The sequence below is a fragment of the Pleurodeles waltl genome, chromosome 3_1 (assembly GCF_031143425.1).
Source record: "Pleurodeles waltl isolate 20211129_DDA chromosome 3_1, aPleWal1.hap1.20221129, whole genome shotgun sequence".
NCBI lineage: Eukaryota > Metazoa > Chordata > Amphibia > Caudata > Salamandridae > Pleurodeles > Pleurodeles waltl.
Genome location: NC_090440.1, coordinates 548,270,529 through 548,283,894, shown reverse-complemented (window position 1 = coordinate 548,283,894; position 13,366 = coordinate 548,270,529). Strand labels below are relative to the sequence as shown.

The 13,366-nt window shown below is 46.2% G+C and overlaps 1 protein-coding gene across 2 annotated transcripts in view; it reads right to left on the bottom strand.

The window, feature by feature from the left end:
- Nucleotides 1–13,366, bottom strand: part of MEGF11 (multiple EGF like domains 11) — a 1,692,327-nt gene that overhangs the window by 144,502 nt on the left and 1,534,459 nt on the right. For both annotated transcript variants that reach the window (XM_069222897.1, XM_069222898.1), the window contains exon 18: nt 948–1,076. In XM_069222897.1, coding sequence (XP_069078998.1) covers nt 948–1,076 — 129 coding nt within the window. The remainder of the gene's footprint in view (nt 1–947; nt 1,077–13,366) is intronic.

Genomic DNA, 13,366 nt, shown 5'->3' with positions numbered 1-13,366 from the left:
TGGCATGATGGGTAAAATAAAGATGAACTGGGATGTGGCAGAGTAATTACCAGTGGCTGCGATTAATTCAAGCATTTCGTGCATCACGTTTTTGTATTCTTCACCCCCAGAATGTGGCAATGAACGTAAGTGATGAAAGAGACAGAGTGCTCTGTCAAAGTCATGGGAGGTCGACTGGCCAAGTCATGACTTAACATCCCAATCGCCGAAATGCTGCTGTCCGCCTTCCTGGGCTGCAGTCTACGCTCCTGCTGTGTAAACAGTCTTTCTGGCCCTGCACAAAGTTCTGAACAAACAATTTCAGCTTGGTACTCTTTGTAAATAGATTTTAAAACGATTTGGATGAATAATTTATTCCCAGAAGCAAACACTGCGTTGTTCCCTTGCAGCAGCGACGTGCCGACCTTTAGAAGTTTGGAACGCAACTCGTTGAAGGTTATAGAAGCGGGATCGAATCACAGCCGCTTCTGACTTCATCAAAGACATAAATTCATAATGACGCTTTATTAATCCCAGGAGGACGCTGAGTATTGGCGGCATCCCGCATGGTAATGTTACTGCATACGTGGTGCACGAAAGCTGGACTATCTCTGACTTTGTGTTGCATGGAAGGAAATGTACAGGCCCGTGACAGGTGTGGACCAAGAATTTGCGGCCTATCCTTGCAATCTGTAGAGAGGGGACCTAAGGCCACCATTTTGAAACCAGGCACGGACCTCCCGATTTCCGCCTCAGCCTCATGGCAAGTTAACTTCTTACAGCCCTTTATGCAACCGGCAGGAGTGGGGCGGACATTCGGTTTCAAGAAATTGCGAAGAGGAGGGAGAAACTGAATTGCAGTAGCAGAGCCTAGAATCCCTTTCCTGCACAAGGATCTCAAGAGAAATGTTTGCCTTGGTATCACTGTAACCCAGAACAGCATTCCTAGCTTGTCACAGAAAACTTACTCTGCTCGCAGTGTTTCCCGGTGAATCCAGTGCGACACGTGCACTGGCCAGTGATGTGGTCGCAGTCCGCGCCGTTCTGGCAGTGGCAGATGTTGGCGCAGTCTTTTCCATAGAAGGCAGCTGGGCACCCTGCGAAGAGGACACTGTGAGGGACTCTTGAAGCAATGTGCGTAACAACTACCATAAAGCCATCAAAGCTTGCAAGGAGCAGAACAGTTGCAGCAACGATGCATGCAATAGGCAAAACAATGGCAGAGGTTGTAGAAACAAGTGAAACAAAGACAACTAAACCTCCCCTGGCAAAGTCTGCAACAAGGAAACAACTATGGTCAGTTTGTCTGCGCCCTTAATGCAAACACAACTGTGCCCCACCAGCAATACATGTCACGTCACTTGAGCCACTGACCACCACCTTTAGTGGATGAAGTTTTGTGTCTATAAACCCCCTATAAACTCAGGCTAACTCTCAATGGTAGAAAGACATTGGCATCTCAGACTTCTAGAATTAAACCCTTTCCTTCTCTTGCGAACCTCCCCCTCCCCCCCCCTTGTTCGCCTAACTCAACCAAAGCCATGCAAATCTATAACCTATACAGACGAATGCCATGTGATTTATATGGCTGCCAGGCAGCAGGAAAACCCTAAAGTAAGACAGCTACAGCTAACAAAGCAACTACAGACAAACTTGTAAGTATTACAACTAAAGCAATGCAGGCTTTGAAGACAAAAACACAAGTACAACTGTGTCTGACACTGATGCATCAAACATGTTTATTACAGTTTGGCCCACAATCTGTGCAAAAGGTCTCCCGCAGCTATGTCCACAAACCTTTCAGTTAGGTCAACAACTAGATCTAATCCAGCAATGTGTGAAAAGCATATGCAACTACATCTGTATTGGCAACTACAGTTGCACCAACAAGAGTGTGAAATGAGGACAAAAAATATAGATGTGTTGGCAGTGATCAACCAGAAGAACCAGCTGCTGCTGTATTGACAACATGCCACAGGAGCATCGGAAAATAACCAGATGAGGACAATGACAGCTTCGCTCACAGTGACAACGAGAGGCAGATTATTTTAAGGGGGAATTGGGAATTGGGATTTGGCCCATCCTAGTCAGCACCTCAGCAAGGTGGATAAGATTGAAGATGGGTCAAATTTAAGACTTTAGTTAGAAAATAAAGAAATCCCAAGTATTGCCTCAAATGTTTGACTTTATCCTTAAAGACTCTGTAAACCTTTTTTTTCCAAATTGTTCCTGGACAGATATTTTCCACCCACTTATGATATCTTACATGCATATCTTCCAGGACTATCAAAGCTCCCAACCCTAGGGCTTCCTCTGTTGCCCTAGACAAGAGCAGAGCCAGAGCTGTGTCAAAGATGCTCGTTTAAATTCCTCTTTTGACATTGTTGCCCATGGTGAGTTTGCATTCTGGATGGGACCCCATTCAGGAGCATCTTTTTTCGGGGTAAGGTGAAAAAAGTTTGGGATGTTTCAACCAGAAGACAAAAATGTACCTGGGTCTCTCCAGTACATCTTCCCTGTTCAGTCTTACCCACCCAGCCAGGCAAAGCTCTTCTCAATCCCATTAAGTGTCAGGCTGTAAACAATAAGTAAGCTGCTCTTTTCTGGATGCTGTGGTGCGAGTCCACAGAAGCAGCAGAAACGGAGAGAGCATTTTTGTACACTCATGTCTGTGAAACAGCAACAGCTATATTAGCATAGCAAATGTGCTGTATGCTCTAATGCAAGCAAGCAACATTGCCATTCAACCCCTGGTTTGGTAGTAAAAAAAAAGTTATATTTGAGGTGTGGTGGGCTCCTCAGAACTCCAGGCCCCGGTGCCACTGTACCTGCTGCACTTCAGTAGCTATATCCCTGGAGATGAGCCAGGTTCTGACTCTACAGTCTGCAGAATGCAACACCAGGGGGCTCTACTGAGCTTCCACCAGACTGTACTAGGGCATGGAATAGCCTTACGGTGGCTGCTGCACCCATGTGCACACTGTAAAGCAGGTGGGCAGCTCCAGGAGTGGCAACTATCCAGGCATTCGATGAACGTAGGTTTTGCATTCCCATTGGGAGGTTAATTCCCCCTCTTATGATTCTCTTGCTCTTGGTTTTCTCTAAATAGACTGCACTTACATGTAGTAGCTTACTTTTAAGTTTAAAGTACAAAGTTTTGCATAGAGTCAGAATTAAGTTTAAAGCAGGTGGTTAGGAATTCAAAGTTGCCTGGCGATATTTCCCTATTCTTTTATTCTTGACTTTCTGGTTGATGAACCTGTCTGGGAGTCCTTTGTCTCTTTTTCACATTCAATAACCCTGTTGGGGATGGTAATAAACTTTATCGCAGGAACCTGAATGAGGAAATCCAGTGCTGCAGATAAAATTCTATTAACTTTTGGCTGTCATTGAGTACACACACATCCTTCGTCCTAATCGATAGCTTGACCCAGACCGACTGAAGGTTTGTGCTGGTGCTCACCTCGCATGATGCAAAGCGTCTCAAAGCTGCGCAAAAAAGCATTGACAGATCAACTTTCATGCACAAATGTTAATGTGTAGATTCAAAGGGGCCAAAGCCTGCAGTGTCTGCGCTACGGGGGGAGTGAGGGCACTTTCATACACACTACTTGGGAGTGCCCCCCTGCAGCGAGATACTGGGCCACAGTAGGCAGAGAGATAGGAGCAATCTTGGAGGTGGCAGCTCCTGTGGAACCACAATTCATCCTGCTGGTGTCCCAAGCGATGTTAGTCTCAGCCATGCACATCTCCTGTTCTGCAATCTGTTTTCATGCTAGCAAAAAGAGATACAGCTAAGATACGGGGTGGACAATGGGCGCCTTTTAAACAACAGTGGATCACAGTGATGGACCAACGTTTGGAGGCGGGGAGGGTTGTTGACACCAGAAGAGGTTGTCCTAAGATACTTGATAGAATATGAGGTAGATGGAGAGAGTACTGTGGTTTGCGGTTGGGTTCAGCCACACAAGCAGAGACGTAGGGAGCTTGATACTGAAAGGGGGAGGAGGCCCAATCGAGACGTAGGTCATCTAATGTAAGGGAGGGAGGAGGAGAAGGGTGGGCGAAGAAGGCAACCCCCGGTTACAACAGAGCCTGAGACAAGGCAGTATATGCTGACGAGAGAGATGTAGGAGGAAACTGGCAGCTTTGTATCATTGTAGATGTCACTTATTGAATGTTTTATAAATGCAATAAAAAATAGTGAGATTAAAAAAGTTAATGTGTGAGAAAGGTTTACCCTTATGCAGCACCCAAAATTTTATGTGCCAAGCCCCGGTTAATATATCCAAGATGGTGAGCCTGGGCAGACTAGCAAAAAAAATGGCTTTGCTGCAAACCACATCAGCTAAAGAAGCATGATCTGGCTCTGCCTCAAACCATCACATCTAGGGGTACAAGCAAGGAGCCAAGCGGTATATTGCTTGAAAAACCAAAGCGTCACATATTAGTGCTTGCCAATAGGTATCCATCTCACACATCTGACCCCGTGCGATGGTCCACAAATAGGAATTCGCACTGGAGGATGCCCCTCGAGTAGGTGTCCTTGACTATGCACCTTCGTGCCAAAGGGAGAGAATGGACGTTATGCTGCATATCCAGATTTGGCACGATTGCCACATATCGTGTTTTTGCTGAATCTGGTGCTTTGCTGTATTCTGTCTAATGAACAGTGCAACGCTGACATTTTTCCGGCAGCGCTCCAGTGCATGAACGACAGAAAATATGGCTCCTTTTGGCTTGAGCGCTGTGTGCTGTTTGGGTTCAAAGTGCTTTTCTCAGTGCCACACCTTGTGCACTGATCTACCAGCAGCCTGTCCAGCTTGTACGGAGAACGGCCTTGAGTTTTTTCCCGTGCTTGCTGCAGTAGTAAGCCAACTTTGAAAATGCCAACTAGATCTTTGGTTGCATTGATGAACCACAGCTGATGCCCTGTAAACTCCAGATTGCGGGTTAGACCCCGGCCACCCTGGGACGTGTTATAAAATATCCCAGTGTCCCAGTGCGTGGCTGCCAGCAGGGCCATCACAAGGGGTGCAGCCAGGGATAATTGGCTGAGCCCCGCTCTTTTTAGGGTCTCGCAAACCTGCTGCAAAAGATATTTATATGTCACGAAAAGAGGCCTTGTCTGCGTGGGCGATATATTCAGATAAGGCAGCAGTTAATGGCAGCAGCCAGTAGCGCCAGCATACTGGGGCTGCCTACAAGTACTTCCCTGTGCATCGATTCTGTTTTGAATGGTTGTGGGGCCCCGCATGGTTTGTGACCAGGCCCCACAAAGGCTTCTGACAAGCCTGGGTATCAGTTAAGCTTCATAGTACAAAACCTACTGATGGTCTTTACTCCAGTTCTGATTTCATGTGGATTACACTTACATGCAACTTTCTCTGCCCCAGCTCTGCCGGCTTTTCACAGTCAGCGGCCTACTTATTGATTTTCGTTTCCAGTGCTCCCCGTGCACAAGAGCCTTTGGGCCTGTTTCTTCAGTAGCCAGAGCCCCCTCCATCTGCAGATAAACCTAACCGCAGACAGCATGAATTCATCAGAAACAGTAGGTCACCTATGGTGGTGGTTGGTAAAGTAAAGATGGGGTTTTGTCTTTTATTCACAAAATGTGGATATTTAAGACAATCAGAAGCAAATGAAGACATAGTGGAATATGTCCTTTTTTGGTTCAATGTATAACAATAACATAGGCTGTATAATTGTTTTATTATTGTGTGTTCTGTGCCTTACAATTTTAAATGTATAATTATGGCTTTCACACTGTAATGTGACAAGTTGCTGGGCTGGTGCAGTTCCCTGTAGGGAGTTCAGGGATGGGAACTCCATGGTTGTATGCAGACTCCAGGTCCCAATAAATGAAAGAAAATATCGAACGCAATTAAGAAGGGGGTCAACAAGGGGCCAGGCAGGAAAGTGATTTTTTTTTCTTTTTACATTCAAGGCAGTATGGTTTTAGTTATTTCTTTATTCTCGGACTCACCTCACAAAACATTTGCACACTTCAAGCAGGTGTACGCAATGGAACAGTCCCCATGCTCTTCCTGATCTCAATTCACAAAAGACGGATTTTCACGAGTGGTTATGTTTTGAGAAATAGGAATAATTTGGTATCTGTGATCATAGGTGGTGCCTAACCAGTGTTCCCACAGTAGAGCAACTGGAGCGGTCCAAGCCAGTGAGGTGAACACCTACTTTGTGGCCGTTCACAGAAACATTTAAAGCCTTTTCCACATGTCTGCATTTCCAAACTGGTAAAACGAAAGCGTGATGGGGGGAATGCTAGAAATAATCTCGCCAACTGCTAATTATTTGAGCTATGATTGTTTGCCTGCCATAACAACTCAAACAAGAAGAACCATATGTAAATCAGCCTTGATCCTCCTCCAATAGAAACAGTCCAGCTCAAACTGCCAGACCAAGCCCCCTCTCAATGAGGACACAAGCAAACCCAGACCAGTTACAGCCTATTTAGGCTTGGACATTGAGGTAAAGTTTCAGCCCTAGTCCAAGACTAATTTGCATTTAGCAGATTTCCATCAAGAATGGTATAAAAATAAGTAGGATTGGGGCCCCGGGTGATTGCCATTGGCTAAGATTACTGAAACATTCCTTCCATCACCTAGTTGTTTATTGCATTTCTAAACTAACACCTAAAAAAGGCATAAGTTGTGCAACAAATACAGGAAAGTGCACGAGCACCCCTGCTTTTAAAGATGATGCTAAGGAAGGGAACACTTCATTCTCATGGACGTAGGTTCCCATATGAAGACAAAAAGCTTTTGGCGAAACTTCAAAAGTCCTGAAACGCCCGGGGGCTACTAAGTAAATGCAATAGTAGAGAAAAAAAGGCAATGCGGGAAAAGTGTGATACACAGTACTTGAAATGGAAATGCAGAAGTGCTGCCACTCACTATCCCAGAGTACCTGTGTGTTGATGATAAGTGCAGATACTCACCCATTAAGAGCATTGCACCTCTGCTGAGAAGTGCATATACTCTCTCAAATTAAAGAAGCGCAGGTACTGAGTAACTGGCAATATGTGGCCATCTAAAGCGCTCCCGTTATGTGTACATCTACATTCCATATGCATTAGAGTTTTGTGAATGAGGTGGAAAAACAGTCCCAGTATGATATGCACAGAAAGGTCTTAACGTACATATAAGAATGTCTAGGATTTTTTTCTAAAAGGGCCTGTGAGAAAGTAGCGTCTTTCTAGCCTTGTTACCCCCACTTTTGGCGTGTTTGTGAGTATATGTCAGGGTGTTTTCACTGTCTCACTGGGATCCTGCTAGCCAGGGCCCAGTGCTCATAGTGAAGACCCTATGTTGTCAGTATGTTTGTTATGTGTCACTGGGACCCTGCTAGCCAGGACCCCAGTGCTCATAAGTTTGTGGCCTATATGTGTTCCCTGTGTGATGCCTAACTGTCTCACTGAGGCTCTGCTAACCAGAACCTCAGTGGTTATGCTCTCTCTGCTTTCCAAATTTGTCACTAACAGGCTAGTGACTAAATTTACCAATTTACATTGGCATACTGGTACACCCATATAATTCCCTAGTTCTTTTTGCCACCCATAGGGAGCTCTGACAATTCTTACACAGGCCTGCCAGTGCAGCCTGAGTGAAACAACGTCCACGTTATTTCACAGCCATTTACCACTGCACTTAAGTAACTTATAAGTCACCTATATGTCTAACCTTCACCTGGTGAAGGTTGGGTGCAAAGTTACTTAGTGTGTGGGCACCCTGGCACTAGCCAAGGTGCCCCCACATCATTCAGGGCAAATTCCCCGGACTTTGTGAGTGCGGGGACACCATGACACGCGTGCACTGTACATAGGTCACTACCTATGTACAGCGTCACAATGGTAACTCCGAACATGGCCATGTAACATGTCTAAGATCATGGAATTGTCACCCCAATGCCATTCTGGCATTTGGGTGATAATTCCATGATCCCCCGGGTCTCTAGCACAGAACCCGGGTACTGGCAAACTGCCTTTCCTGGGGGCTCCACTGCAGCTGCTGCTGCTGCCAACCCCTCAGACAGGTTTCTGCCCTTCTGGGGTCCAGGTAGCCCTGGCCCAGGAAGGCAGAACAAAGGATTTCCTCTGAGAGAGGGTGTAACACCCTCTCCCTTTGGAAATAGGTGCGAAGGTTGGGGAGGAGTAGCCTCCCCCAGCCTCTGGAAATGCTTTGATGGGCACAGATGGTGCCCATCTCTGCAGAAGCCAGTCTACACCGGTTTAGGGATCCCCCAGCCCTGCTCTGGCGCGAAACTGGACAAAGGAAAGGGGAGTGACCACTCCCCTGACCTGCACCTCCCAGGGGAGGTGCTCAGAGCTCCTCCAGTGTGTCCCAGACCTCTGCCATCTTGGAAACAGAGGTGTTTGTGGCATCCTGGACTGCTCTGCCAGCAGGTGACTTCAGAGGCTTCTTCTGATAGGCTCTTACCTCTCTTGGTAGCCAATCCTCCTTCCTTGGTAGCCAAACCTCCTTTTCTGGCTATTTAGGGTCTCTGCTTTGGGGATCTCACCAGATAACGAATGCAAGAGCTCATCAGAGTTCCTCTGCATCTCCCTCTTCACCTTCTGCCAAAGGATCGACCGCTGACTGCTCAGGACGCCTGTAAAACCGCAACAAAGTAGCAAGACGACTACTAGCAACCTTGTATCGCTTCATCCTGCTGGCTTTCTCGACTGTTTCCAGGTGGTGCATGCTCTGGGGGTAGCCTGCCTCCTCTCTGCACCAGGAGCTCTGAAGAAATCTCTCGTGGGTCGACGGAATCTTCCCCCTGCAACCGCAGGCACCAAAAGACTGCATCACTGGTCCTCTGGGTCCCCTCTCAGCACGACGAGCATGGTCCCTGGAACTCAGCAACTCTGTCCAAGTGACTCCCACAGTCCAGTGACTCTTCAGTCCAAGTTTGGTGGAGTTAAGTCCTTGCCTCCCCACGCTAGACTGCATTGCTGGGTACCGAGCGATTTGCAGCTGCTCCGACTCCTGTGCACTCTTCCAGGATTTCCTTCGTGCACAGCCAAGCCTGGGTCCCGACACTCTAACCTGCAGTGCACAACCTTCTGAGTTGTCCTCTGGCGTTATGGGACTCCCTTTTGTGACTTCAGGTGGACTCCGGTTCACTTTTCTTCTAAGTGCCTGTTCATTTACTTCTGCGGGTGCTGCCTGCTTCTGTGAAGGCTCCCTGACTTGCTGGGAGCCCCCTCTGTCTCCTCATCCAAGTGGTGACATCCTGGTCCCTCCTGGGCCACAGCAGCATCCAAAAACCCTGACCGCAACCCTTGCAGCTAGCAAGGCTTGTTTACGGTCTTTCTGCGTGGAAACACCTCTGCAAGCTTCTTCACGACGTGGGACATCCATCCTCCAAAGGGGAAGTTCCTAGTCCTCTTCATTATTGCAGAACACCAAGCTTCTTCCACCCAGTGGCAGCTTCCTTGCACCCTCAGCTGGCATTTCCTGGGCTCCTGCCCACTCTCGCCACTGTCGCGACTCTTGGACTTGGTCCCCTTGTCTTACAGGTACTCAGGTCCGGAAATCCACTGTTGTTGCATTGCTGGTGTTTGTTCTCCTTGCAGAATCCCCCTATCACGACTTCTGTGCTCTTTGGGGGTTGTAGGTGCACTTTACACCTAATTTTCAGGGTCTTGGGGTGGGCAATTTTTCTAACCCTCACTGTTTTCTTACAGTCCCAGCGACCCTCTACAAGCTCACATAGGTTTGGGGTCCATTTGTGGTTCGCATTCCACTTTTGGAGTATATTATTTGTGTTGCCCCTATACCTATGTGCTCCTATTGCAATCTATTGTAACTTTACATTGCTTGCATTACTTTTCTTGCTATAACCTGCATAATTTTGGTTTGTGTACTTATATCTTGTGTATATAACTTATCCTCATACTGAGGGTGCTCACTGAGATACTTTTGGCATATTGTCATAAAAATAAAGTACCTTTATTTTTAGTATATCTGTGTATTGTGTTTTCTTAGGATATTGTGCATATGACACCAGTGGTATAGTAGGAGCTTTACATGTCTCCTAGTTCAGCCTAAGCTGCTTTGCCATAGCTACCTTCTATCAGCCTAAGCTGCTAGAAACACCTCTTATACACTAATAAGGAATAACTGGACCTAGCACAAGGTGTAAGTACCTCTGGTACCCACTACAAGCCAGGCCAGCCTCCTACAGGGCTCGTAATTAGCTAGCCAAGAGACAATCCTAGATGCTCTAAGCACCTGTTTTTCTGTGTGACAGGGGCAACCTATCTAAGGTAGATGATTTTATTTGCCCTTGGGTTGTTGGTACCACATAATTAAGACACTGTAAGTACCGTATGTTGTACAGGCTACTGAATCAACCACCAGAGACATAAGGGTGATTACTGCTTGGAGATCAGAGCATACATCTCTACTGTACATTTATGGAGGATCAATTCAAACCCTACCGTTTATGTTGTGAAACATAAACATAAAAGTAAATCATTTTGAAAACAATTGAAACTTATTTTCTCCTTAGAAAATAATTTCATTACTTAATACAATTGTTTTTAAAAGAAGCAATCATTTATTGCAAGAACACAATAGGCCAGATTCACAAATATTATGGCATAACTTACTCTTGTAGTGCTTCTGAATTCCAAGAGTAAGCCAAGCGTAGTCCTGACTTACTCCTTAAATCCACGAGCAAGCCAAGTTTACTAAAAGAGTAAATGAGAATAACCTTTCTTGTCAATTAACATATTTAACATTGATTTGAATACTAACGGATTTTGGATGTATTGGGTTGGTTTGTCTGTAATGTACTTCTGTTTTGCCTGATGTAGTGTTCCTTTCCAGCCTTGAAGCTAAGGAGATGCTATGATGGGACACTCTAAAACCAACATTATGCAAATATACATAATGCACCGCAACTAAAAACGAAAACACAGAACTCAACACAATATAGCATTATGAAACCTTTCATGCCACAACTAAACGCAACAAAGATTAGTGCGTGAATGTTGGAAATAGGGTCTCTGGATGGCAGTCAGTTTGCACTCTGTCCAAGCGGGGACCCTCACTCTAGTCAGGGTAAGAGAGATGCACAGTTCAGATAACCCCTGCTCACCCCTTGGTAGCCTGGCCCAAGCAGTCAGGCTTTTCCCAGAGGCAATGTCCAAACTATTTGTACAAACACTCACAGTAACACAGTGAAAACACTACAAAAGGACTCCACACCAGTTTAGACAAATAATCAATAGTTATCTAAATCAAACAATGTCAAAATGACAAAAATCCAACATACACAAGCAAAGATACACATTTTCAAAGATTAAATTTCAATATAGCACTTAGAAACACAATAGCTCCAACTTGGCCTATCACAACGTTGTTTACGGAGTTGTTCCCAACCATCCGACGCCACTCGAGAGGAAGGCGGTGGTCACGGAGTCGCAGAGACCCCCAGGTACAGTACCTTTGGTAAACGAGAAACAAGCCTGTGCACGGATTTGGAGAGGTTAGGCGTCACCGGATTCGTGTTGCAGGCAGCGGCGTGGTGCCAGTTCTGGAGTCGTCCAGAGTCAGTGTGCCTGGATCGTCTTGTTTCTCACCAGAATTCATTTCCAATGGCCCAGGAACTAGATTGGCACCACTTGGCAAGTTAGGGTCCTCAGCAGGAGTACCTTGGTGCTGGCAGGTAAAGTCTTTGATGTCCCTGAGACTTCTTAACAGGAGGCAAGCTCAGACCAAGCCCATGAAGAAACTTCACAAGCAGGATTTCAGAAAGCAAAGTCTAGTCCTTTCCCTCTTAAGGCAGAAACAGTAGCAGCAGGCCAGCACAGCAAAGCAGCAGGGAGAGCGGCAGGTTCTCCTCATGCATCAGCTCTTCTCAATGGCAGAGGTTTCTCTTGATTCAGAAGTAATCTAAAGTTGTGGGGTAAGCCATCCAATACTTATACTGATTTCTGCCTTTGAAGTAGGCAAACTTCAAAGGATTGTCTTTGTAGTGCACAAGACCCTGCCTCTTCCTTGCCCTGCCTCAGATACACACCAGGGGGTCGGAGTCTGTACTGTGTGAGGGCAAGCTCATCCCTTTAAAGTGCAGGTGTCAGTTCCTCCATCCCACTTTAGCCCAGGAAGACTCACCAGGATATGCAGGACACCTCAGCTCCCTCTGTGTCACTGTCTAGATTGAATTCACAAACAGCCCAACTGTCAGTCCTACCCAGATTTGTATTCAGCAGCCAAGCAGACGCATAAAATGGTTAAGCAAGAAAATGCCTACTTTCTAAAAGTGGCATTTTCAAACAGACAATCTAAAAACCAAATTTACTAAAAGTTGTATTTTTAAATTGTGAGCTCAGAGACCCCAAACTCCACATCTCTATCAGCTCCCAATGGGAAACTGCACTTAAAAGATATTTAAAGGCAATCCCCATGTTAACCTATGGGAGAGATAGGCCTTGCAATACTGAAAAATGAATTTGGCAGTATTTCACTATCAGGACATGTAAAACACAACAGTACATGTCTCACCTTTTAAATACACTGCTCTCTGTCCATGAGGCTACCTAGGGCCTACCCTAGGGGTGACTTACATGTAGTAAAAGGGAAGGTTTGGGCCTGGCAAGTGGGTATACTTGCCAGGTCGAATTGGGAGTGCAAGACTGCACACACAGACACTGAAGTGGCAGGTCTGAGACATGTTTGCAGGGCTACTCGTGTGGGTGGCACAATCAGTGCTGCAGGCCCACTGGTAGCATTTGATTTACAGGCCCTGTGCAAACATGGTGTACTATACCAGGGACTTACTAGTAAATCAAGTATGCCAATCATGGATAAACCAATCACCAATACAATTCAGACAGAGAGCATATGCACTTTAGCACTGGTTAGCAGTGGTAAGGTGTCCAGAGTCCCAAAGCCAACAAAAACAGGTCAGAAAAAGTAGGCAAAAATTCAGGGCCAGCTTCCCCGCTAAGGCGGAGGAGAGTTGCCCCGCTGGATTTACAATAAAGGAAAAATCAAATGATAATAACATACGCTACATTATTATAATTTTATTTTTCCTTGTAGTAAGGGGCGAGGCTGGGCTGGAGGAAGCAGGCAGGAGGAGGGCTATTCACCACAATGTGTGCATGTCTATTTGGCTGGCCATGTTGGGCCAGCCAAACAGACATGCACACTTTGCATTTTCTCTACCCAGCTGTATTGAACAGCTGAGTGGAGAACATGCCCAGGCTCCCACTCCCAGTCTGAGCGGCGAAGCAAGCCACTCAGACCAATCACGATGCTGCTGTCATGCTGGTGACAGCAGCATCATGATTGGCTGGGAGCCTGTATGCATCCGGGAACAGGAAAAGGATGGAGGGGAGACGAACCTGTCT